Here is a 26,655-nt window from a genome sequence, read left to right on the forward strand (position 1 = left end):
CTTGGTGGGGGCGGACGTCCTCCACATGCTCTGGCTGTGCCCTGCCCTTGAGCAATATTGGGACGGGGTAACAGCACTACTTATGCATTGCACTAACGAACACGTACCAAAGACTTGGGAGACCTGCCTATTGGGGCTGTACAAGCGCACAAAGCTGAACAAGGTACAGGCCCGATACTAGGACCTTGGGCTGATCACAGCCAAGCGGCTGCTAACTAAGCGGTGGAAAGCCGATGCACCCCCACACATACGCCATTGGAGTTTATCCCTCACAAACTGGGCGCGAGCGGAGAGCACAGTCTTGAAACGTGAGGAGACGGCAGGACTTAGGAAATTCCCGATTGCACAACAATGGGATGACATCCTCCAATCCTACCAACAGAAGTGCTTGGAACAGGGGATCACATAAAGAGATCCGCACCCTGCCCCCCATGGTCCCCCTCCCTGCAGTGGACACCGCGAGATGCACCCACACCCACTGGCCCCCACCTATTAATATAGCTTTCCCTCCCCCCAACCCATGTAACAACATCGCTGCTGACACACTTATGTCGCATTACTTACTGCCTGAGCTGACTCCCCATACTGAAAAAAAGTATATCACATGTCGGATCGCCTCACATTGTTGACTTCGCTGCCCCTCCCTCAGCCCACCTCACTCGGTGCACCCTCCTGGTTGTGGGGCCCCCCCCACTTATTGGTACACACACGAACCTCACAATGCAACCTCCACCCGCCCATTAGACCACTGCTGACGCAGTGACACCACACATCCTCTTTAGAACGCATGGATACATCTACCCACGCTCCCCCCTCCTTTCTTTTTTTTTTTTCCTTTTAGCACATATTCCCCTTGTTCTCGTTTTGGTTTTGTTATAGTTCTACTGGTCTCTCTTTCTTTTAACCAGGCTCTTTGCATTTAGTTCCTGAACACATTACACCATGGGATCTATGAGAGCAACGACCATGGCTGAGGTACTCCCGGCCGTACATTACCGGCAGCATAAATTTCTCCCTCTGGGACTGATACGCTACATAGACACTCACTCCTCAACGCACTCACGATCTCGCACAGTATCATCTTTTAACACCAGTACCCCACACCCACTTCGAAGACACACCTAACCGACACGGCTACCCACTGCACAGATCAGTGGAAACGGGCCAATCTTTATCAGCCGGCACTGATGGATGCCATCATAGCTTTGTAACTAAGGAACTGTGTAACAGAAAAAGAAAATAAGAAAAACCCATAGACCTATACACCTGTAACACTAAATGGACTACTAAACGCAAAGTGCTGCAATGAAACAACTGACGCCGCCGTTCCTCTGGGCTGTCGGCCTTAAGGCTGTGCACATCTACTGTTGTATATATGATTATTGACTTGCGCGGCTGGCCCTGTGGGGTTGTAAGCCAAACGCTGTGTACTATGCACTTTGGATAATAAATGTCTTGGAGGAAAAAAAATGGGAAAATATTATAGAAGAGTTGGTGAAATCCCTTAAAATATGCAAGTTAGTAGGTCTGCAAAGACTCAAAAGGACATTCCAACCCTGGAACTGATGCTTACCTTCAACGCCAGTATGTAGATCTGTGGAAACGTGGCAATATAAGGGAATTTCTAGTATTTAAACCCTACTATTGGAGGAGCCCTGGCATAATCAGAGAGGCTATTTCGGAGCTCTTAAATAATGAGATTGCTGCCATAATTTGTCACCAAATAACATGGCACAAAATGGACAAGTGGATTTTGTTACAGGACAAGTAGATTTAAGAAGCAACCTGCCCCATGGACAAGTAGATATTTTATTAAATTCCACACCCCTACTTTTACGTGATGCAAGTACAATACCATCTTTAACATAGAAGTATTATTTTTATTTATGACCTTTGTCTGTTTCCCTTTTTTCCAAGCTTTGAATCTGTTTATTTACATAGCCGAGGGATAGCTCCATGAGATAATGGTTTGTAATTTGACCAAAGTGGTGACTTCCAGGTTGTGAGTTTGAATCGTTGAATGACTACTCTGGATTCCATCCTCCTGAACTTCTGTAAAGTCAACACGTGTGTAATGGCAACATGCTATATTTATGGCACTTGAAAGTGCCTCTTAAAAAATAAGTTACTCTTCAAATCTGCACATTGTAAAGATCCTCTACTGCTCCGAATCTGAAGGTGCACTGTAGGCAGAGACTGTTTCACGTAGTATTAGGGTGGCTAATTAAGAGCGGATGTGAGACATCCTTTAAACCTTTTTACTTTGAGAAGACAAATTAAGCTATACAATACTGCAACCATGTGGTTGCATCAGTGGATAATGCATTTTTAGGTCTCGCCCTGGAATTCGCATCCGAAGGATGCGTCCAGGGTGGAGACTTATAGTTATCTGACTCGGGGGAATGAGGACAAGAAACTGTCACGAGCTTTTGAAGGCAGATTTGGGTGCGCGAACGCGCACGTTCCGTCCCGCGCCGTGCACATGTGCGCGCATATACACAAACAGCAGACAGACACTCGCTCACACACACCCCCTCACCCCCCCACAGTCACACACACAGACTCCAAGACACATATAGACACGCACGCTCACACACATACACAGCCCCCCACCGCCGCACGCGCACACACAAATGCCCCCCCGCCCTCGCAGCTCAGGCGCGCATATACACAAACAGACAGACACTCGCTCACACACACCCCCTCTGCCCCCCACAGTCAAACACACAGACTCCAAGACACATACACACACGCACGCACGCTCACACACATACACAGCCCCCCACCGCCGCACGTGCACACACACATGCCCCCCACCCACCCCGCCCTCGCAGATCATCAACAAGGCGAAGCCACACTCACCGACTTCCTTGGTGCGGCGGCTCCTCTCATCGGCAGCTGCAGGGCCCGGCAGCAGGACTCTTCCTCCCTCCTTCGGCACCGGGGCGCAGGGTAGGCTCCTGCCTGCTCCGGTGCTCCAAAACCGCCGCGGCTCTTCCGTGGGAGGCGGGGTAGGCTCCCGCCCTCCTACTTCCTGTTTCCGGTTGTCCCGCCCGGCCTGCCTGACTTCCTGGTCGCAAGCCGGCGGTGCAAGCTCTGGTTTTTCTTTATTACGGAGTGCTGCACCCGCTTCAGGGACACCGTGCTCCTTTTAATTTTTTTCTTTTTAACTTTCATACTGAGCATAGTGCCTGCTTTAGGGACAATGAGCTCTGCCTAATTTTTTTTTTACTTTTATAGTGAACGCAGCGCTCGCTTAACGTACACCACGCTCAGCAATAGGTATCACTTTTGCATAATCAAGCAATTGCACGACTTATTGCATTGTAAATGTTGGTATTATTTTTGTAATGGCAGGTCACGAGGCGACGACAAGGCTCAACCCAGAGGCGCAGAGGCATTTTTCCCCTGCTGAATAGTTGTTATGGGCTAGAGTTCCTGTGTGCTTGTTACCAGAGGCGGGCAGGAGCAACGTCGGCAGCAAACCAGTTCTCATCTGCCTTTTGAGAGGCCCAAACTTCAAGTTTAGAGCTCGGTCTGCAGCAGAGGAACATTATTGAACATGTTCGGTTCCTGCATTTTACGCTTGTATGCACGCAATAACACAGATGAGGGCTTGATCCACTGTACTTGATGCTCAAATGGCATTATACAGGCAAAGCGTTAATCGCTAATATGTCCACTTTTAACCAGTCAACAGGAAATTTTGCTCAACTAGCCTCAATAACTTTTTGTCAGATTTAAAGCAGCAAGCTCAGGCCAGGTCAGAGTGGTGGGTGATGGAAGTGTATGGTATGTTCTGGTGCATAAAAATATTTCCAGATGCCTGTTAGCAAAAATTACTCAATAGATTTATACCAAGCTCTGCATAAAATTCGTGCCTGTTCCTCTTATCATTCTTCTGTGGTTTTGGGCAAAATTGTGCAGTAGATTTTAATGTATAACCATTTAGAATCTATAATATCGAAATGGTGACTGTAATTTTGACTCGGTTTCAGAGTCTACCGCATGCCATGAACGCTGAGATTAGATTTTTTTAATTTTTTTAACTTGAATGCTATGCTCCTTTACCTAGAACATAAGTGACCCCTTTCGGCGCTTTCCAGGGACCCTGGTTATAGGGACGGTGCTCATGGCTCCGCTGCTTCTGTCTGTTCTTCTCCCGACAAAGCCAAGTTTTGCCTCTTCAAAGTGCAGACAGTAGGGTAGAGTTCCTAAGTTAACGCAAACCAGAGGAATAATATTTTCGGTAGGTGCCCGTCATATGCCGAGGAGTAGTCTGCTCTCGCAGTAGCATGGGAGCCCCCGTCATCAGCCAGAGCCAAGGAGCGCTCTACCAGTGTTAGGTAAGCGGTGTTGTGTTTATCAGCTGCATAAAGACACACATGCCAACATTTTAGAGAATGCATTGGTAGATTAAAACAAGCATTTGCAATGCAATCGGTCTCGCGTTTATGAGAGTTTAAGCTATTACCATTGCAAATGACAATGCTTTTTATTTCTTTTAAAAGCTAAAGCATAAATAAAAGACTTTGTCATTTACAATGCCAATAGCTCTAACTCGCGTAAATGCGAGACCTATTGCATTGCAAATGCTTGTTTGTTTCTGTGGCTGAAGTGCCTCTTTTTTTAGGTCGAGCCTAGACGAAAGCAAAAGCTTGAGACTGTTGTCACTTTTGGGGGAATATGGACAGCAGACTGACACGAGCTTCTTCTGCCGGAGATTTGACCTCGTGGGCGCGCTTTGGCGCCTTGGCTGCTTGTTGCGCTTTCATTCATGTGTAACGTGCGCGTGTCAGTTTCGCTTTCATTTATGTGAAAACGTGCTCGCACTCTACAGCCCACGAAGCCACACCGCATATGAGGATTCCACAACGCGGAAAAGGCTTGAAGAAAACGTGCTCGCACTCACCGGAGAGGTCGGTGCGGGCCCCGCCGAGCAGCAGGAGGCAGGCGGTGATCAGAAGCGGCGGCTCCATGACGTCTGTCTGACTGCCGGCGCGTGCCCCCTTTCGGCCTCCTATACAGATGCGTAAGAGAACAAGGACCAGTGCGTCCCTCCTACGAACTGAGCGAACGCGGAAAAGGCTTGAAGAAAACGTGCTCGCACTCACCGGAGAGGTCGGCGTGGGCCCCGCCGAGCAGCAGGAGGCAGGCGGTGATCAGAAGCGGCGGCTCCATGGCGTCTGTCTGACTGCCGGCGTGTGCCCCCTTTCGGCCTCCTATACAGATGCGTAAGTGAACAAGGATCAGTGCGTCCCTCCTACAAACTGAGCGAGCGCGCGCGTGCCCGCCCGCCGCAGAAAGAGAGTACGGACAAGAACCCGGGTCTAATATCAGCTGCGCACGACCCGAGCCAGAGAACAGTGAGCAGACCAGGGCCATGGAAGTAGAAGAAGGACAAGGGCCGCGGGCCCGCCTGCGCTCGTGTATCGCTTTGTGTGAGCACAGAGGCAGTCTACGCTGCCAGGTAACAGTGAGTATTCCCAATATTCGGCGTTGCTTTGGGGGTGCCCAGACACTCTTCTCCCAAGCTCGGGTGTCTTTTCGCCACAGCTCAGGGCACTGCTTACACTTTTTATTTTCAGTGCGCACTTTGATTTTTTTCAGCAGCCCTGCATCCCTGTGCTATGGCAGTAGCCGCTACATACACTGTGACATGTGCAGAGACGGCGCCAAGTCCACACTCACAAACTCCTCACTGCAATGGGTATCATTTTTTATTTAGTTATTTATTTAATGCGTTTTTATATAGCGCGGACTTTACCTGAATGCGTCAGAATGCTTCACAATAGGAACAGAACTGATACTTGTTTTACTACTTGCTACTACTTTTCCTTGGTGAACACGTCGCCAGAAGCCTTTGAAAAGAGTCCCCCACTTCCCAGTCCCTCCACTGTGCTATGACAGTGATCGTAAGATAGCTCAGCGGGCTGTGCGCCTGCCAGGGTAATCCAAGTCAGAGATTGTTGGATTTCCAGCTGGCTCTGCTCAGCAGCTCAGACTTCCAGTCTTCACAGGTACCTGAATTGGTAATGCATTATTAGCAAGCACTTGAGCCCACTTTAGTTTGTTGTGATTTAGCCGTGCATGAATAGTGATGGCGTGCAGAATGTGCGTGTTGGTGCTACGCACAGTGCACGGCCCCTGCCTGCTTGGAGTATCACAGCGCCTCCTCTTGGCCATAGGCAGGCTCTTGTGTCGTGCTGTTTGTTACATTTCCGTTGGGCAAGCGAGGTGAAAACGAAGGACAGGCTGTTCGCTCCCGGGGCACTCCTCACTAACTGCTTAGAACTCTACAGAGGAGCTGTGCAAGTGGAAAGCAGTTCGAACAGTGTGCTCTTGTGCAAAGGAAGAAATGCTCCCACAGCCCGTGTCTGGAAGGCCATTAGGACAGGGAGTCAGACACTTGTCAGGCGAATCCCTGGTGCCTTGTATCAGAACTCCCACGCAGATGCCAACAGTTATTGCCGAAGCCTTGGTGAAGAAAGGGTGTGCCCCAGTGGCAGACTGAGTTCAAGTCTGCGATCGCTCTCCTTTTCTCTGTGTTTCTATCTCTTTCTGACTGTCACTCTCTTTTTCATTTCTATCTCCACTTTTCTTTCTCTTTTTGCCCCTCTATAGTTTCTCTATCTCTTTAGCCCCTCCACTGTCCCCTCGCTTTCTTTCTCTCTCTCTTGCCCCTTCTCACCATTTTATCTAACTCTCTCTCTTGATCTTTCTATTACTCACAACCTCTCTTTCTTGTTAGCTCTTCTCCATTCCCTCTTTCTAAATATCTGCCCTCTCCTTTCTCCCATCCGCACAAACAGACCGATGCGCTAAAGGCCAATAAACTAGATTTATTAAGATGTACTTGCATTTTCTTTAATTCGACAGAATCTAGCTTATGAGCTCCTCATTTACATAAAGTACGAGCACCGGATTTTATTCGACTGGAAAACTGTTATGGCAGCGGGTTTCAGTGGACATAAATCAAATGCAATAATGTTGTTGCAGTTTTGTCCTGCTTGAGCGGACTTTGAAGCAGAGTTAAAAGTATTATGCCTCACAAACTGTACTGCCTAGCAGTAGCTGCGCCTTCTACATTTGAGTGACAGGTTTGCGAAATTACGTGATATTCCCCTTGATAAGGAGGAGTCGGGTTGGGCAAAGCACTGTGGATGAAGGAAATCGACTCATGAGTGAGGCTTTGTTATTGTTTATTGCTGAACCATAAACTTTTGAAAAATGTCAAAAACATATCATTCTGTGATGAACGCTGGACCGGTATTAGCTACTATAGAATTTAACACAAGTTAGTGCACCCGGAACCAATCCAGTGTGACACGCCGGTTACCAGGACGTGCTGGAGGTCTTATGAACCTTGTAGATGGATCTGGAAGTCTGCACAGAGATGGACCATTGACAAGGGTAAGTGTTGGTTGCATTAGCATAACTCCAATTCTCTCTCTCTCTCTCTCTCTCTCTCTTCCCCTCCCTCTCTCTTCCCCTCCCTCCCTCTTCTCTCTCTCTCTCTCTCTCTCTCTCTCTCTCTCTCTCTCTCTCTCTCTCTCTCTCTCTCTCCTCCCCTCCCTCTCTCTCTCTCTCTCTCTCTCTCTCTCTCTCCTCCCATCCCCCCCAGCACGGAATACAGTACCACTGTGATCACAAAATTCTTAAGCACACTGCAACGCTGGGGATTTACAGGAATACAAACACCAGCGTAAAGTACTGTTATTGTTATTGTTATTGTTATTTGTATTTGTATAGCGCAACATTCATCCTGTAAGGATATCACGGCGCTGCAAAAAATAACAGTAAAACCAAGGCAGAAACCTGGGAGCAATTTAATTATTCTGAAGTGGGGAATAGTGCAGTTTTTAGTTTCTTCTTGAAGGTGGGGTAGGAGTCCGTGAGTCTGAGGTTAATCGGAAGTTCATTCCAGCTTTTCGCAGCAATATGTGAAAAGGCATTTCCGCCCATTCTGGAAAGCTTAATCCGAGTAGTGGCAGCTCTGGCAGAGGCTTGTGAGCGTAAGTTCCGCGCTGGGGCATAGAACTTAATTTTATTTCGAAGAATGTAAGGGCCTGTATTGTACTCGAACAACGATGACGTCTGTCTTATAAATGTCACAAAAAGATGTTAATATTTCACTTCTGTTCTTGGATTTTCGTGAAAATACAACACATATTGCATTACAAAAGCTATAGGTGTCACATTTGTGAAAGTTAAAACTATTGGCATTGTAAATGACAAAGCTATTAATTTCGCTATTTTTAAAACCAACACATAAATAAAAAATGTCATTTACAATACCAATAGCTCAAACTTTCCTAATGCGAGACCTATTGCATTGCAAATGGTTGTTCATCTTTTGAAGTTTGTATTTTTACCCCTTCGAACTGTTGCTCAGTTCCCTTACAGCTTTGACAAAAAAAGTTTTCTTAAGAAGAGGTAGATAAATCTTTGCATATTTTCTCTCATATAAACAAATCCTATTTTAAATATATATAAGGGTACTTGCCTTGTTTCCTGCATTAAATTCAATTTCAAGGCATTACAAAGTGGCATAGCATCAAAATAAAAGGAATACGTCATACAGTATCTGAAGGGGATCAGTTAAGATGTGGCAAATATTTTTTTAACTATTTGGTCCTCATGCTTATGTTTTGCCTCCACCAAACCAAGCATATTGTTGGAACAAAGATTTTCACAAAACGTGTTGGCTGTTCTTGGTATATCAAATAACGTTTGAGTACCTAAGACAAAATAAGTTGAAGCCTCTGCCCATTTGTTCTCCTTTTTGATAGTCTCAACCTTCTTATAAATCCATTCATCCTAAATATATAGTTTGTTCTCCCCACTGGAGCAGGCAAGAGTGTTAAATGGAGCGCTCCCCATTTTGTGGCCATGGTCCATACAGTACATATATTTAAGAGGAGTGAATGTTAAAAACTGCAGTCCCGATCAGGAACTCTACACTTTTAGTCAGCTGTGATGTGGAAACCCCTTTATCTGCCTAAATGCGTCTCTTCATACACATGGAAAGCGATGTGTTTATTAGGGTTCAGGAGAGACCAGTTTCGGCTGTAATAAATGTATAGAAAAACTTACATTGTGACTCCCTTCCACGGTCTACATAGGCTGCAAAGTTGATTCTGAGCAGATAATCAATTTTCAGGAAAAAACCTATTTGAAGGTTAGACCATCCTAAAGTTACTCCAGTGAAAAATTAAAGTCTTTAATGCTCCCTGTGACAGAAGGCATACGTATAGAAAACAAATTAACAGGGGAAAAAAACATGCATATCAGGGCATGTAGGACGGAATGCCCCACTAGGGCTGCAGAAATTGTTGTGCTACCCTGTATGTAGGACAAAATACAAAAATGGCTCCCTGCCACTGCAGCCTTAAAGAGCAGGTTTTAACTTCAAGTTTGACTTTGCAATTTAAATTGTTGGCAAAGCACCCCCTTCTCTTACTAATAAAGTCTCCCCTAAGGAAGGCATTCAGAGCCCGGAGGCAGGGAGCAATATATTATTAAATAGGAGATATGCTTTTAATCTGTCCTGACAGCAAAATTCCCAAATTTTTGTATTGCTTTGGAAATGTTAGTAGCTCCATTGGCTAACACAGAGTTACATGCTGACCCCCTCAGCCCGACTAACTCCTAAATGGGACTACTAAAATGGGTACTTCAAAGTATCAAATTAATCATGGCATTAAACCTGACAAGATGCCCAAGTCGAACTTAATGTCACTTTTAAGAAAAATCAACTTTTAGAAAGTTGCCACTCTGTAGCCCGGTTTGTCCAGTGGCCTCACATGGTTGCTGGCCTTCAGACAGTTGGCTACACTCCTGGGGAGTTCTATGAAATACTCCCAGGCTTAGGAACAATGATATCCTGCTTCAGAGGAAGGTGTTACCACCCCCTCGCAGAAAGCCACTCAATTTGTTGGCTGAAGGAGAGCTGGAAAGGCAAGGCTGCCTGTGATGGGCAAATGCCAATCACACTCCTAAGGGGTTGTCCCTTTGTTCCGGTAGAGAGGCTGGCGATGGGAACAGAGAGGGGAGACCAGTACCCAAACCGGTTATCCTTTGGGCGTGGAGTCCACAGGTAGCCATACCTATAGGCTGTGCTACCAAACTCCTCTAACATCTAAGAAAGAGTTCAGACCTCTTGGTATTGGGCAGAGTAGTGCACCCCGGGATTGCTAGACGCCACAAATTGCCTGAAAGTAGTCATAGGGTGAGAGGGATCCTGGGAGCCCATTGGCTAGTGACCGCATCATCCCCCAGGACATTTTCTGGGCATAAATATGGCACCCCTGGTACCCTGGATCTCGGATCACTATGGACCTGGAGAAATGACTGAAAGAGGACTGCCCGGCTGACCCTTGGACCTGGAAAAGAGAGGCTGCGCTGTCCATTGGATTGTACCTCCCGCACCTTGGGCTAGCGCAGAGAGAACTGTGCTTGTGGCTCCTGCCTTGAGGAAAAGTCCCTCCTGATCCCTAGGAGTGACTCCAGTGGTCATTTGGCTGACCTCCTGGAACCAGCACCAGGGCCATCATAGTTGAGGTAGGCCATCTCGGCAAGTCAGAAGCCACCTTTGGAGAATTGCTGCATACTGCTGCTGGGCACCCCAAGGATTCTAACCTTCATGGCCAAAAGTTGCACCCGAGTCTGATAGACCCGGGAGTGTTGTGCGAGTCCAGATTGTTGTGTAGTTCCTATAGAACTATATAGGATCTGCACGGTTAGGCAACATAAACTGTGGGATTGGTGTCCAGACTGATTCCAGACACCCCCACTGGATATGTTCGCCTGTATACCAGCTAGCTCACTGTGCCACAATGAACTCCTCTTACCAAGGAGAGAATAGTTTCTGGCAACTATCGAACATGACAACCTTGCCCCATCAGGGATTGTGGAAACAGTACAGTACTTTTCGCTCAGTCACTCGTGCTCACTTTGTCTCAGAGAGACACACCGAATACACGATCAGGACTTTTATAATAAGTATTTATTGAACCAAAGTCTTTCTAGTGTAAAATATGAGTGCTGAAACAATCATAAAACAGAAACTGATGTAAATGATTATTAGCACCAACCAAGTAAATGGATGGTAGATTTCTACCATAGTGCTAAAACAATGAATATATGCAGGCATAGGAATACATGACAGTAATAATGCGTACTCCTACGATGCAGATACTAACTAGATGTACCTAAATGTATGTATGTATATAGCCAGGAATCCCCCTAGGATAAAACATGGTGTGAGAGAATGGAGGACTCCATCTTGGTCTCAAGATGGACAACCTGCGAGGGATGTCAATAGGTTGCGTGCTGTGTTGTCTGCGTGCAGAAACCTCAGTGTCTCGCGTCAGCATGGAATTTTTCCCCTCTGCCTGCCACAACAAAGATATGTTGTTTATATACCCAAATGGTGCCCTCAGGGGTTCTACCTTGCTGTATCATGTCGGCCGAGGATGACGAAAGGGATGGCCCTTATACATAGTTATTATGCAGAAAGTGCTGTAGATGATAGTCCTGTTGTGTTTCTGAGAAATGTAATGCATATAAATGAGGCTAGTTTTCGGAGAAAACAACACTACCTTTATGCAGCACCTAATTACGTAAAAGGTCAGCACCATACCAGTTATGTAGTACAATGGCATGGAAATGTAGGTGAAAGGTTAGGTGACTACCCAGGCCTGTATTGGGATACTTTACAAATCATAACAAGATTGGTCACACAAGAGGGACACCTAGCCTCCACCAAAGGATACCGCTGGACCCACTGTGTCTTGAGGCCGGTAACCCAGCAGAAGCTGCCAGCAGCAGCTGGCCTTCTAATGGCTCAAAGAAGACTTCAGGGAACCCTGACCTCTGTGGCCAAAGTTTCTCCAGCTGGCCTCTGGACTGAGGAGTACCCACAAGAACAATCTCGTTGACCGCACAGCAACTAGAGAAACCTTGAGCATCCTCCATCCGCAGCTTCAGGACATCTCCATTAAAGCCTGTGTCGGTCATGGTGTAAAGTTCAGAACGGGACTGGAGAATGCTTTGGTGAATAGGTAACTATCCAAATACTCCTAAGTGGGCATCCTTCTCCCCCCCCCCCCCCCCCCCCCCCCCCGGATCTGGTTGCCCGGTTCGGGCCAGAGCAGCCAAACACAACTCTTTCAAACGTTTCCTAACTTTACAGATACCAATGGTTGTTTACAGTTGTGACTAAAAGAGCTGAGAATTATATTTTCTTTAAATAATCGATATCTCCTTAACCCTCCAGTGGATTTTGCTCACCTTGGTCTCTAAAAATTCATAAAAATATAATCTATTTTTATAGATTGGTGTTGGATTTATTTCCTGCTGTACAACTTTCTAATTTTGTTGTTTGATGCTTCTAAATCCTTTGCACTACTTCCCTTGTTTAAGCCTTGCTGCTCGAAGCCACAGCTACCCAGAGTTGATCTAAAGGTTTTGCAAAAAACCTGACTGGACACAACAGTTTTTGCGAGTGTATTACATAAGGTTGCACAACCATACTTTATAATATTCCCAAAGTCTAACTGGTCCTTCACAAGAGTTGATAAAGAAAGTTAAAGGATTTTATTAACATATTAACTCAAATTGATTTATTTTTAATTATCTAGTAAGTATTACATTTCGTTAGCATTGTTACCAGGGCCGGACTGGGAACCAAAACCGGCCGGCGCCCGAGGGAGGTCTGAGCTACTTGCCGGGCCGGTTTTCGGCCGATTTTGTTGCAGGGCCGATTTTGCATTTATTCTGCATAAACGGCCCTGTAACAAAACCGGCCCCCAGGGCCCATAACCAGCCCCCACCCTTGCGGTGCACCGGGGGATTGCCCGGTACCCGAAACGGCCAGTCCGGGCCTGATTTTTACCAAGTCAAATAATCCATTAGTCGATATTTTCAAAATAGAACACCACATTAGTAACAATTTCAAATAAAATAGAGAAAATACAGCAAGTGAGTTCCATAAAGTTTATCCATAATCTAAATTAATAGGGTTTTTGTAATAAAAAGGCAATTTCTTCAATAAGCATGGTAAGGTGTCTGTTTCAGAAACCCAAATAAAGGGTTCTGATGAGAGGATGAAATATGCATGGGCATGAAGCCTTAGCACTTATGCAGTGGAAATTAGCTAAATCCCTAAAGAAGTGAGAAAGGGAAGGTCTCTGATAGGTTTTCTCCTGACTAATATTCTATGGATCACATACTAATACAATTCTACTAAAACATCATGCGCAACAAATCTTGAATTTTCCCTGTCCCCACCAACCAATCAGTTTCCAGCAAGCTCTGGGAGCAAGAAAACCCCTTAGTTTGTCACATCTTCACAATACACTAGGAAAGTATGTCCTTGAGTTGTGCGTGTAACAAGAGGGAGAGAGAGGACTAGTTAGCTAGTCCGAGTGCCCGAGGGTTTATATGTGATTAAACAAAGAGGACTCGCTTAAGTTGACCAAAGTGTTACAGTACTCAAATTAGTTCTGTCACGGGCACCTTGTTGGTGTATTCATGAAGCCCTCACCCACCAACCTAGTTGGTGGCATGCTTCATCATCGGGCCCATGCAGTGACACCTAGTATGTCCCGGGTGTGCTACGACGCCTGATTACAGCGGAGCTGGTATATTGCTGAGAGTGCAGTGAGGTTGGGTGAGTTGTGATTTAAAACTGCTTGGTGGTGGTCCCAGTACCCGAGGGTAAATTAAATTTTAATAACTGGGCCGTCACCAGCGGTTAAAAGTAAGGCTTCTACCGGAGGACGACGGCGGGACAACAGGTACAAGGCAGGCACTGACCAGAAAGACTGGTTATCCCCTTACCGCTTCCCTTCAGGAAGCCTTGGCTAATAACCCAAAGCGTATGCATGAGAAGGAAATCCCCCTCTCACATATAGAAAAACGCCTTAGTGAGGGTTTCACATAGTCTGTACCACAACACTAAGTATGTTTTATCACACCACACCTTTTTAAAAAACGGTCCTGAGGAAAGCCAGAATACTCTAAGGCACTGGCTGAAACATGTCGACCATCTGAAGGACGCAGGGGGCAGTAACTCGCCACCCTCACGCGTCCTGTAGCCTTACTTTTAACCGCTGGTGACGGCCCAGTTATTAAAATTTAATTTACCCTCGGGTACTGGGACCCACCACCAAGCCGTTTTAAATCACAACTCACCCAACCTCACTGCACTCTCAGCAATATACCAGCTCAGGCGTCGTAGCACACCCGGGACATACTAGGTGTTTAATCACATGTCCTTGAGTTGTCGCATTTAATCAAAGATTGTAGTTCAGAATGTTCTTCCCACAAGTTGTGTTTCCTGCCATCTACACGCCTCCTGGTGAAAATCCCACTATCAGTTGCCTAATACACAACAAATACGATTCACTAGCTAACAGAGTACTTCTGGGAAATTACAGCATTTGCAGTAGGAAAGAGAAAAACAACTTGTGCAGAACAACAGTTTAAAAGCAAAAACAGACCTCTTGTCCCTAACGTGTAAAGTCGACCTTTTAACATGACATCAGTAGTTAAGCTACCTTAAGTCAATACACTAAAGCAGAACCCACCACTCTAGTCAGCGCAAGTAAGTTACACACCAGAGCTATCCTATGCTCACCCTCTGATAGCTTGGCGCAACGCAGTCAGACTTTTCATCATAAGCAATGTGTAAAGTGTCCTTGCAACACACTTTCACAGAAATGCAATGAATACACACGAAAGAGACTCCACACAGGGTTATTTAAAAAATGTATAAATAGTATATTGTACATAAAATATAGACCACAACGACATGAATCATAAATACTGTGCATATTATGCAAATCCTGAGATAGTATTCATTACCCTGAAAATTCAAGAATCAAAACGACTTGCATTACGAGATCAGTGCGTAAAATGCAGAAGTTAGGTTAGGAAAAGACACATAGATCACCAAAGTTCACCATAAACACATCTGTAGTAATAAGGGAGCATGGATCCAGGAATGATGGCCTTCCTGTTAGCAGGGTTATGGTCATCAGAACGGCCTAGCTACCATGAGTGTCTTCATGTCCAAATCGTAGGCCGCAGAAGCCTAATATATCCAGTGTGGTAATTTATAAGCTCCCTGATGCAACAACTTCCTGTGGCAATTAGGGCTGCCCATATTGTCGAACTATAGACCATGTGACAGACCCCAGGTACGTTTTATCTTGCAAAAGGGTGAGGGAGGCACAAACTGTAGAACCAGAGTGGAAACCTCACTGGGTACCCCACGGTTGAAATAGCCAAATGTAGCTGCCTTCGAACGCCCGGTGTAGCAACTAATATAGTGAAGTGGAGCCCCCAGGTGCACTATACAGGGTAACAGAAAGGAAGGCAACGAAACCCACAGCCGCCTGAAAGGTACAACATGACTGGTGAAGAACTGACGGGTCCGGGTCACGGTACATTAATACAGGAGCTGTAAACAGGAGGAGAGAGAGAGATCACTGTAATGTATAGAATTGTCCCAGTACAGTGAGAACTAACCGGATGATCTGATTAAAAGTGCGAAGGGAGTTATGGGAGGGGGGATTCATTACTACGAGGGATACGTTGTTTTGAAAAAGAATGCTGCACTGACATACATGTTTAAGGTATATATGCATAACTTACTGATTATACTGTACCAACCTGTTACTGTGAAATGCAATATTACGATGCAGTAAATAAAAAAATTTAAAACAAGCACTGGCGTTGCCAATAGGTCTCGCAGTAGGAAAGTTGGAGCTATTGGTTTTGTAAATGACAAAGCCCTTTATGTTTTTAAAATGAAAACAAAAATAAAAGGCATTGTTATTTGCAATTGTAATGGCTCCAACGTTCCTACTGCGAGACCTATTGTGCACTGCACAGTGTGGGTGAAAGTGGCACTGCGTGGGTGTGAGTGGCTTTGAGTGAGTGGCGTTGCTTGGGTGAGTGGCGTTGCGTGGGTGAGTGGCGTTGCATGTGTGAGTGGCGTTGCGTGGGTGTGAGTTGCGTGGGTGTGAGTGGCGTTGCGTGGGGGTGAGTGGCGTTGCGTGGGGGTGAGTGGCGTTGCGTGGGTGAGTGGCGCTGCGTGGGTGAGTGGCGCTGCGTGGGTGAGTGGCGCTGCGTGGGTGAGTGGCGCTGCATGGGTGAGTGGCGCTGCGTGGGTGAGTGGCGCTGCGTGGGTGAGTGGCGTTGCATGGGTGAGTGGCGTTGCAAGTGTGAGTGGGGTTGCGTAGATGAGTGGGGTTGCGTAGATGAGTGGGGTTGCGTGGATGAGTGGGGTTGCGTGGGTGAGTGGCGTTGCGTGGGTGATAGTGGGCTTGCGTGGGTGTGAGTGGCGTTGCGTGTCTGTAAGTGTTGCTGTGTGGGTGAAAGTGGCACAGAGCCTTTGATGTGGCGTGGCGCAGGAGAAATGCTGCTGCTGCTAATGAAATATAACAAGCCAGACCTCTTGGCTGTACCAAGGCTTGTTACACGTTGGATACATCTAGCTTTGCAGTATAGAAATCTGGACTCCACCGTGAAGGCTTCTCGACAGGACACATGGAAATGTGGGCCCTCGGAAAGCTGGATTTTCCCAGCCTTCGTTATTTTCTGTTATTTTCTGATGCGCCAGCGCTGACACTTCCGGGACATTTTCACACTTTCGGGGGAGCTGAAAATAACAAATGATATGGTTTTCTTCATTTTCGAAAGTGGGTTGTGAACGCTGCTGTCTACGCCACGTCCGATTTCAGAGAGATTATTCTATTGAGTGGGTGAGTGTAAATGAACATCGCTGGGTAAAACTCATCCCCCAGGCAGGGTCCATCGATTTGCCATTGTGTGTTTTACTGTTTGTTTATGGTGGTGGCGTAGGGACACAAACGAGGGCTCCAGAGGGGATTTGTGTGCTTTTCTCAACATAACCTTAACCAAACACTGGAACACAGGCGTGAAACACTGTAATGAAGATGAAGGCGCTGCCCTTGTCTTCCGACAAAAAAGCACAAACTGGGCGCGTGAAAATACAATTATATCCTTTGATTATAGCGCATTGATAGCGCTCCTGCACAGTCTGGCACCTTTCAAATGTTCTATAAATAGGTGTTAGTCCAACTAGCAATCACTCCAGTACAGCAAAAATTCGGATTATTAGAATCATTACAATATTAAAAACACAATGAACTCAACGTGTATTGGCAAACTCAATAGGTGTAGGTCTAGCTTTAATGGCCGGATGGGGGCGGGAGAGCCTGGTGGGGGTGCGGGAATGCGAGGGGAGGAGAATGGAGGGGGAGGCAAGGAGTGTGGCAAATGGCCAGAGGGAAGCCGGATGGGGGCAGGAGAGCCTGGTGGGGTGGTGATTTCGTGTGGTGATGATCTATCTTGTCCTAACAGCTAGTGGTTCTATATAGGCGAGAGGGACAGCTATAGTAAGTTATTTAGAGGGCGAGGTGTAGCGAGGTTGACCGGTTCGGAATGACGGCTAGTTATCTTTTATTGTATGCGGCCGCAGCTCTAGTGTGGCAGGCAGATGGGCGGAGGGAAGCCGGATGGGAGCGGGAGATCCTGGGGCGGGAATGCGAGCGAGGGGAGGCGGATTAGGAGGGAAGCCGGATGGGGGCGGGAGAGCCTGGTGGGGGGGCGTGCCTGTGGGAGGGTGATTGAGAAATGTTGCCGAGTGGGGGGGCGTGCCTGTGGGAGGGTGATTGAGAAATGTTGCCGATGCGCGTGCATGTTTAATCACGTGGTTCACGTGAACTGCATGAAAACCGCGGGGCTGAAAGCCCTTAGTTTGATGCTGTTTTCGCCACTTGAATTCTCGCTCCGCTCGATGCGCGTGCGCACATCGATAGGTCGCGAGACCTAAAAAATAATAATAATACAGGAGCTGTGCAGGAGCACTCCTTCTGAAAAGCCTTCTAAAACAGGGTGCACAGCCCGGTGACTCCGTGACAGGAAAGGTACAATAAATGGCTGGGCTGCAACCCGAGCTGCTAACTGGTGTTTTTTCCTGATGTGCGTGAACGAGCTGGGAATGCCGGGGCAGCAGGTTAATCCTACTCACGTGAGTGGGGCGGCCACGTCGATTCAGTTCTGAATCCTGCTTGCTACAGCAGATTGCCGGAGCTGCGGAGAGGCCTTCTTTCGTCACGGCAGCTGTGGAGAAATGACGTACACTGATACATTAGTCAGCGCAGTGTGCTAATTGTCGGGAAACGTTGGACTGCGGTCGGGGTGGTGGGTCCCAAACAAGGCCCCTGCCTTTGGGATGTGTCCAAAACAAACCCTCTTCGGCGATGGAACGCTTGCTTTGTGGGATAAGCTGTGCACCACTGTGGTAATAAGAAAGGTGTAGTAAGTGAGTTTTTGATAGCCCCGCAACCTTAACGACCATTGGGTGTGGGGGAGGCACACCAGCAAGCCCTTGGAGAACACTGGGGCACATAGAAAAAGGAAGCAGGCTGCATGCCAGCACATAGGGCAGTTAGAAAATTGGCAGTTACTCCTGGCAGCACAATAGTCCTCTGGCAATGTACGTGGGACATGTAACCAGCATCTGGTTACATGTCCCACGTAGTATCTGGTTAAGCCAGTCTCATAGAGCAGCTGGTAGTAGGGCAACAAGTAGAAAAGCAGTCCAGATTAGTCCATTGAGCAGCGCAGCAGTCCTTCTGACAGAGGTTCAGTTCCAGATCCAAAAGTGCTTTCCCAACTTAGGGGCCCCTGTACTTATACTCATAAATGTCTTTGATGTAGGATTTGACTTCACAAGAAACCTTAGAGGTGCACAATCCTTCCTTTCAAACCAGCCCTGGCTCCAGCCATCTGGGGTAAATCAGCCTTTTGTGTGAGGGCTGAACTCAACCTATACACATTTAAAAGTCCCTCTCAGTCTTCCAGCCCAGGAAGACGATCCGTATGCAGATGTATCCTTGTCAGCCACACCCAGCCTTTCTTTTCTGTGTTGTAGCTGTTTTTAACGTATGCACAAAGTGTAGCTGTCACCCAGTCTAAGACGTGTATTGGAGTCAGGCTGCCAAGCAGAAAAAATCATAAGCTCAGAGAAATGCCCACTATCTAAAAGTTGTTGACCGGTAAAAGTGCCTTCAAGGGATTCACTTAAGCACACTCAGTCTGACAATCCCTGTAATGATATATCAAGGTTCCAGCTGGTAATCTGCAGTTAAACAATCTTTACTTCAGTTTTAAATTTCTTCCCAAAAGATCTTCAAAAGATACTGATGCAACAGGTGTGAATTCTTCATTAATCAAATTTGTGAAATATGAATATAAAGGTTGCAAAAAGATTGAAGCAACCACAAGAATGACCGAGGTTTACGTAGAAATTCTGCACTATCAGTACCTCCGAGTGATTATTGCAAACATCTATTCCAAACCAAAAATACATAAACAGAACAGTGAGTCTTAACAAAGCAGGAAATACTTTCATAAGGAGAACTAAACAATAAGGAAATAGATGAGGTTTCGACGTTTCGGTCTTATTGGTGTATGCATCCGTTAGACCATCTTCAGGAAGATGAAAGAGGCTGTTTAAGTTTAGCCCTTGGCATGTAGTTTTAAATGCCAAGTCAAAGTGCAAGTAAACTGCGCACGCAGGCCCTGCAGTGGCAGGCCTGAGAGAGATTTGAAAGGCTACTTCTGTGGATGGCACAAACAGAGCTGCAGGCCCACTAATGGTATTTCATGTACATGCCCTGGGTATATGCAGCCCCACTAGAAATATGTGCCAGGAGAGGGCCAAATTATACGGCAGACTTGAGCAAATTATACTGCAAGAACAGCCAAATTGTGTGCCATTATGCAGCATATTTTGTAATACTATTACTTTATTACTTTGTTAGTTCCTAATTTGTAAACTTGGAAACACTGTATGGGCATTGGTTGCACCATTTTAGTACCAGTCTAATTCCAAACTACAACAACAAGCAACAGAAAGGTGACCAGTCTAGCTTTACATAGGGCCTTCTGCTTCTCATCAGCACTTATCACTGTATTTTTAGTAACTTGTGAACGGTTTGAGCTAGAAACAATATTTTGGTGTTTAAATCAGCAGACTATGCAGCAGATGGATTATGGGGCACATCTATACTTATGCGAAAATCACCACACAATTGCATAATTCCAGTGGTCCTGGGTATATGGTATACCACTTTACAAGGGACTTACAAGTAAATCAATTATGCTAAACTGGTGTAAACTAGGCCTCGGCGGAGTTCTGCTATGCACATGGCAGAGTGAGGTAAGTTGCGCTGCTTGCATTGATTTTTAGCGGCGGCCGTTATTCCCACACTGTAAAATCAGAATGAACTACACCACAGGCAGTGCAAGAGGGCGCTGCTTCTTTCTGCCACTCGAGTAGATGTTCTTCTCGAGCGACTGCTTCCTCAAACTGAGCAAGGGGTTCGTCAAAACGAGTGGTATCGACTAGCTGCGACCACCTGCGTTCAGAAATCTCACCAGCAGGTGGCCTAGCACTGGATTTATCTTGTTTGCGAGGATAGAGGAAAAACTTTTCTCACTGCCGCTATGCAAAATTTACCATGAACTCTGCACTCTACGGAGAGTTGGAAAAACTCACCTGACTCCGCGAGTGGAGTTTACCACCCAGCAATTATTCCATGTTTAGAGGAGAGCGTGTATTCACTTTAGCACTGATTATTAGTGGTTAAAGTGCCCAAAGTCCTAAAGCCAACAAAAAGGAGGTCAGAAAAATAGGAGGGGAGGGCAAAAAGTTTGAGTATAACCCTGCAAAAAGTGTCAGGTCCAACAATGCTTAAATATGTTTGCATGATTTGTGCGTGTGTTATTCCGCATTGAAATGTGCACTTGCTGTGAAATGCGTTTAATTTGCAAAATTACTTTTGCTCTGTGATCAGCACAGCTGATACTTGCATTTTATGTTGGTATTTTCTGTTTTATTAACAGTCCATCGGAGGTCACGACCACGGCGAGGACAGCTCGGGTCAAAATCCCAGTATAGAACACTCTAATGGAGATGAAACTGAAGGCGAGAGCTTTTTAGAAATCTATGATCCAGTAATGAAAGGGCTTGTTGCCCTTGCAGGCATTTATCTCCTTTTCATCGTTGAGCACTGTCTACGGATGTTTAAGCACTACAAAGAAAGAAAGGTAAGTGTCTCATCCTTGCACTTTATTAAGAGTCAGTTCTGTATCAAATGTACAAACCATGGTGCTGCCTTAAATGCTTGAGTGACTAGTGTAAATCATGTGTCCTTCTGATTCGATAATTGACAGACTATCCACTTGAACTGTATGTAATATTGCCTTCAGCGGATATTGCATCGTAGGCCTTGTGCTAAAATGTAAAGCTCTGCCACTGTGCATCCCATATTCTTTGAAGGACCAATATGGAGCTTGGCTATTCTGCTTTGGGCATGTCTTTTCTTCACGTGGCTCCAACCTTCATAGAAGGTTTCAACTGAATGATTCTGGATATTTATAAACACCCCTTGAACATAACAAATGTATTAAATGTTTGCGTTTACACCATTATCTGTGATTTATCAGACAGCCAATTAAATAAAAGCTAAAAATGAGATAGCGTTGGAGGCATATAAACTAACATTTTTATGTAGAAGAGTTATAAGTAACTTTCCGGTATTTAGAGCAGTCAATTCAAAAACAGATGATAATTTCGGAAGCCATGACAGACTCTTGCCCTCAATTTGCAGGGATCGGCGGGCGTATTCATGCCTTCGGGTCAAGCAGTTTTATAAAGCAAATATAGCACTGGTCCAGGATTTATGCTTTTGGATTTAAACCGTTCAATAAACGTGTCCTTTATGCAGAAACCTAGGGTGAAGGAGGAAGTTTAAGTTTGGTTATCAAAATCGTGTCATCTGCAAATAATAAAGTATTTCGATATTGATTGCAGCTTTAGCGAGAGCCGAGCAGATTAAATACATTGGAGGGGTAGAAATCGGCTCAGGTGCTCTTTTTAATCGGGAAATTGAGTCATTTAGTTCCACTTGAGCTTAAACCGGATCACACAGCCTGATTACCGACTAATAAAAAATCTGCTTAATCACTTACATGAACATTGTGTGCATTACAGACATCAGTCTTTTGTTCCAGAGGGATGGTGAAAACTCGTGTGCCTATCAGTAGTATTCCGGGGACAATCAAAGGATTTATCACTGCTTCTTACTGTATCAGTAAATAATATTCAGTAAGAGAAGTATGCCAGCTATTTATCAGGCATAGGCTCAGCGCCAAGATGCTTTTTTGTGAGTATCAATTTGCATTTTACAATATTACCATAACATTTATACATTCTCACTTCATTTGATACTAGGCCTCAGAGAGTTCCTTTATTTGCTGTATTATGCTTTCGTTTCATAACCAAAGTTGCATACAGAAATTTCTATGCCAGGACCGGAGGCGAGGATTAGGCTGCACTTTCTTCACTTAACTTTCCTTTACAATAGATAGTACATTTTTTATTCTTCTACATTGCATATTCCAGCCACCACGACCGTGTGCAACATATCTACTGCGGAATAAGAAATAATTGAACGTTTTCCCTTTTAGCCGTGCTCAAGCCACTGCAGGACTGGTCTCTGCATTCTAACGGACAGTTTGAGCCAGCTCATGCAGGCGGGTTTGGCCTTGACAAGTCCGATTCTAAAGTGGATAGGTATTTTATCTATGCAGCCTTGTTGCACTTTTTAGACAGAATTATTCTTTGAATGCACCTTTATTGGAAACGTTTGTTTCCATTGCTGCTGCATTTGTTGCAGGCTAAACAATTTGGCCTCCTTTAGGGAAAAAAAAAGGACACGTATATTTCCAGTATTTGATTATTTGGATGTTTGGTAAATGTTCTTCAATTATGTATACTCCGTTGTAGCAAACACAGCTATCATATTCCTTGGGAGTAGAGCAATTCATCTCAATATGAGGCCAATAAACGGGCTACAAAAGTAAGGGTGCCTTCAGCGTCACTGAGTCTGGTCTAGCTGGACCATGCTCCTGGAATCTTGAGGTCATTCACCCCTGTGCAAGTCAAAGCCTAGGAGCCCGATTCACTAAAGGTTTATCGCAGAAAAAACCTCAATTTTCCAGGATTTCACAAAAGGATTCCTGTGAAAAGGTAATGGATTTACGAATTCTGAGTGTAGAAATGCGCAGCAGTAAATCTCAAGGAATAGTGGGAAGTTGGGTTTATTTTCTATTTTGTCATTTCCTTTTTAGATGCTATTTAAAGGAACACTGGTAAGAGACGGTTGTGTTTCTTTGCATTATTGTTCATCGCCCAATTGTTAACAATTTTTGTCCCTGATATGGTTATATCTTGTCCAAGAGCTGAGCCTGTGCCGAGAGCTAACCAGAGTTTATACATGCTCAAGTGAAGAACAGTAAGTGTTTTGCTGGGCATTTATATAGTTGAGATTCCACGACACCTAGACATCACTGCTGTCCCCATGTTCAAGGCCACTTAGCAGGAAAAGTATCCCAGACTAAGGGCCTCATTAGGATCACGGACGGACGCAGAGCAGGAGGGAACCTCCGCATGGCATGCGGAGTTCCCTCCTGTGCAATTAGGATGTGACCGCCACCCTGGCGGTCACATTCTCTATTTTTAACATTGCGGCGGGTGCGGCTTCAAGCTGCACCCGCGGCAATGTTAAAAATGCAGGTGTTGCATTTGTATGCAGAAAGAGGCAGGCCCCGCGTGGTGCCTGCCGCTTTCCGCATACAAATGCAGGGGGGTACCGTAGGTACCCCCCCATGTGCATCCCCCACTCCCACTTCACCTAGGGGGCCAGCAAAGGGCCCCCGCAGTGAAGTTACACATGCTTTTCCACGGCGGAAAAGCCGCCGCGGAAAAGCATGTTTTCAGGCACATCCTAATCTGGCTGACGGTGTCTGAGAGACACCGTCACCAGATTAGTGCTTTTCCGCCGCGGTTGTAAGCCAACCGCGGAGGAAAATCTGCGGACGGAAACCAGGACCCACCAGCGATCCTAATGTGGCGGTGGGTCTTTGGTGGGTCCGCTGCGGATTTTCCGCATCCTACGGGCCAGCGGTGGCTTTCGCCGGCCCAGAGGATGCGGAAAATCCGCAATCCTAACGACCCCCTTAGTTTTCTTCTTTGTATGCCAAATCGACATCCTGAATAACAAAAAAGTGCATGGTAAGCCTTCGAATCAGCTCTTATCCAAAGGGGGAGGGGGGCTAAATCTATTCATAAATACTACTCCGTTTAGTCCAAGATGAGATAGCGGCTTTTCCTATGATGTCAGTTCCTGTTTAAATCATACATAAGGAGCATTTGCAATGCATTCCAAAGCATTTGTTTCCTTATTAACTATCCCATTCTTAGACCTCTTGCTACTATTTCTGTTCTTGTTTCTAGCTCTTGGGGCTTCTACTGGATCTACTTGTGGATACTCTTGCTTGGCTCTTTACTCTTACCACCATACAGGTTGAGGTTGGTTTCTTGCTCATAACGTCGATATTATTCTTTATCTTCAGTTGAGGGCTACAAGATTGCAAAGGGGTATTTTTTATACTCCCTTCCCCTCCCCCCACCACCACCCACTCCAATCTGGTTACTACATGCATGCCATTCAGTGTAGGGTGGTACCATGGCTACTGGTATAAGTCTCCCTCTCCCTTGAACATTCGCGAAGAGGTGACTCAGTAGAGTTTACCGTTCAGCCTTGACAGATTTTTGCTGTATGTCATGGCTAGATTACTGCTTGGATTCTTGTTCTGGAAAATTTGTGCTAGGCTCTTTCTCAACCTCAGGGTTGCTTTGGTGCCTTGCTTTACAAAACCTGTATTCATTTTATATCTTCAGTCAAGAACTAGTAAGTTTGTCATGGGTATTTTTCTGTCCGTTTGTCTTTTTTCTTCTAATCAGGAACTCCTCTGTTGGGGAGACTCTTGACACCGTAAAGTGCTGTTACGGTTATGAATTACAGAAAATATAGGACATTTTCAAGTTATGGTTGGGACTTCAGTCCATAAGTTGTACAACAGCCGAGCAAACCATAACTCACAAACCGGATGTAATGATATCTCCCTCAATGAAACCGATGCGGTTCCAAATATTGTAATTTTAGATTTAAAGATTAGATTAAATGATGTATCACGTTACATTTACCACTTTGACAGAGACAACTATGAACATAGTAACATTTATTGGTTTGAGCATGTTATTATTTAATTATTTAATGCTTTTTGGAGGTATTTGTTGGCATAGATCTTGTGTTTTGCATGGTTCTGTGAGTTATGGATTGTGCCCAAACATATCTTGTTCAGTGAGTTAATCAGTTTTAATTCGCTAACATAACTACACTTTTACTATTTTAAAATAAAAGTGAATTTCTATGGTTTTTTCAGCATATGTTAACATGTTATAACAAAAGCTCACCATAGTTTCACTTTAGACGTTATTCTTTTTCAGTGAAAATATATATATTCTCTGAAATAAAAAAACTAATTTTAAACAGATGTTGCAGTTAGGTGAACATGTCAGTTAAAATGTTATACTTTACTCACTTATGACGTGCAGAGACATCCTGGATGAAATTACTGGTGACATCATTGATGATATCACTGATGACATCATCCAGTTAATGTGACCGTTTGCTGTATGCTTATGACCAACATATATAAGGGACCCCCTCTTTGAGTACTTTGGGCCAGGGAAAAGAGAGGAACACAATACCATAACAAAAAATAATTCCCTCCTGGCCTAAATTCCTTTAACAATGTCATATAGTACCTCTACTTTCTAAAAAGTCCTTCAAAGCATGGCAAAACACAATTGTTTATTTCATATTCATGCTTTTTTATTATTTATTCTTCTTTTTCTTTTTTAGCAAAATTACTTTTTATACTTTTTTAATATAAATTGATTATATTCACATCTCATTAAAATTTGAATTAACACATATATATAATTAGCAATGCATAAAGCTCGTCTCATTAGTTTGTGGGCTCCGTATGACAGAATAACGGGAGATGATGGCAACTTGAGGATAAGAGACACAAACTCTGCTCCGAGGTGAAGCCCATAAAGCGTGTAAAAAATCTAAAATCAGGAAAATTATGTAAAACTGAAAAAGTATCGTTTTCTGAAGTGAAAGGTGACTTTGGAGCAACATTTTTATAGGAGAAAGTTTCGCGTGAAATGGTGCATACCTAACAAAGGAGAAACCAACTTAGAGCTATAGGATACAAGAGACACTATAAAGCTGAATTTTCAATAGGATGGACCGCTAAATCAATTGCTCTATGAAAGTCTGCTTATAGACCATCTCCCTTCATTTTCGCTAGGATATCCATACAGAGCCCACAAACTAATGAGACAAGCTTTGTTCTGTCAAAGGTCCTGAGGAAGGTGGTCTGAGCCCACCGAAACGCGTCGACCTAGCGTGACAGTTCGCATAAAGACCTGTGACTCCTTAGACACAGAATGAAGAGTGCATGTTGGGTGAATGATAGTGTGTGTATGAGTAATTTGTGAGATTGTTTAGACGTGTTCTCTGTATGGCATTTTGTGTATAAAAAAAATACATTTTTTGCTGATCACATATGCATTGCTAATTATATATATGTGTTGATTCAAATTTTAATGAGATGTGAATAGAATGAATT

The 26,655-nt window shown here is 45.0% G+C and overlaps 1 protein-coding gene across 6 annotated transcripts in view; it reads left to right on the forward strand.

The window, feature by feature from the left end:
- SLC39A10 (solute carrier family 39 member 10) overlaps positions 1 to 26,655 on the forward strand; it is a 457,169-nt gene that overhangs the window by 190,721 nt on the left and 239,793 nt on the right. For all 6 annotated transcript variants that reach the window (XM_086955403.1, XM_086955402.1, XM_086955399.1 and 3 more), the window contains one exon: positions 20,950 to 21,153. In XM_086955403.1, coding sequence (XP_086811529.1) covers positions 20,950 to 21,153 — 204 coding nt within the window. The remainder of the gene's footprint in view (positions 1 to 20,949; positions 21,154 to 26,655) is intronic.

This window comes from Lissotriton vulgaris, chromosome 2_1 (genome assembly GCF_964263255.1).
Source record: "Lissotriton vulgaris chromosome 2_1, aLisVul1.2, whole genome shotgun sequence".
Classification (NCBI taxonomy): Eukaryota; Metazoa; Chordata; class Amphibia; order Caudata; family Salamandridae; genus Lissotriton; species Lissotriton vulgaris.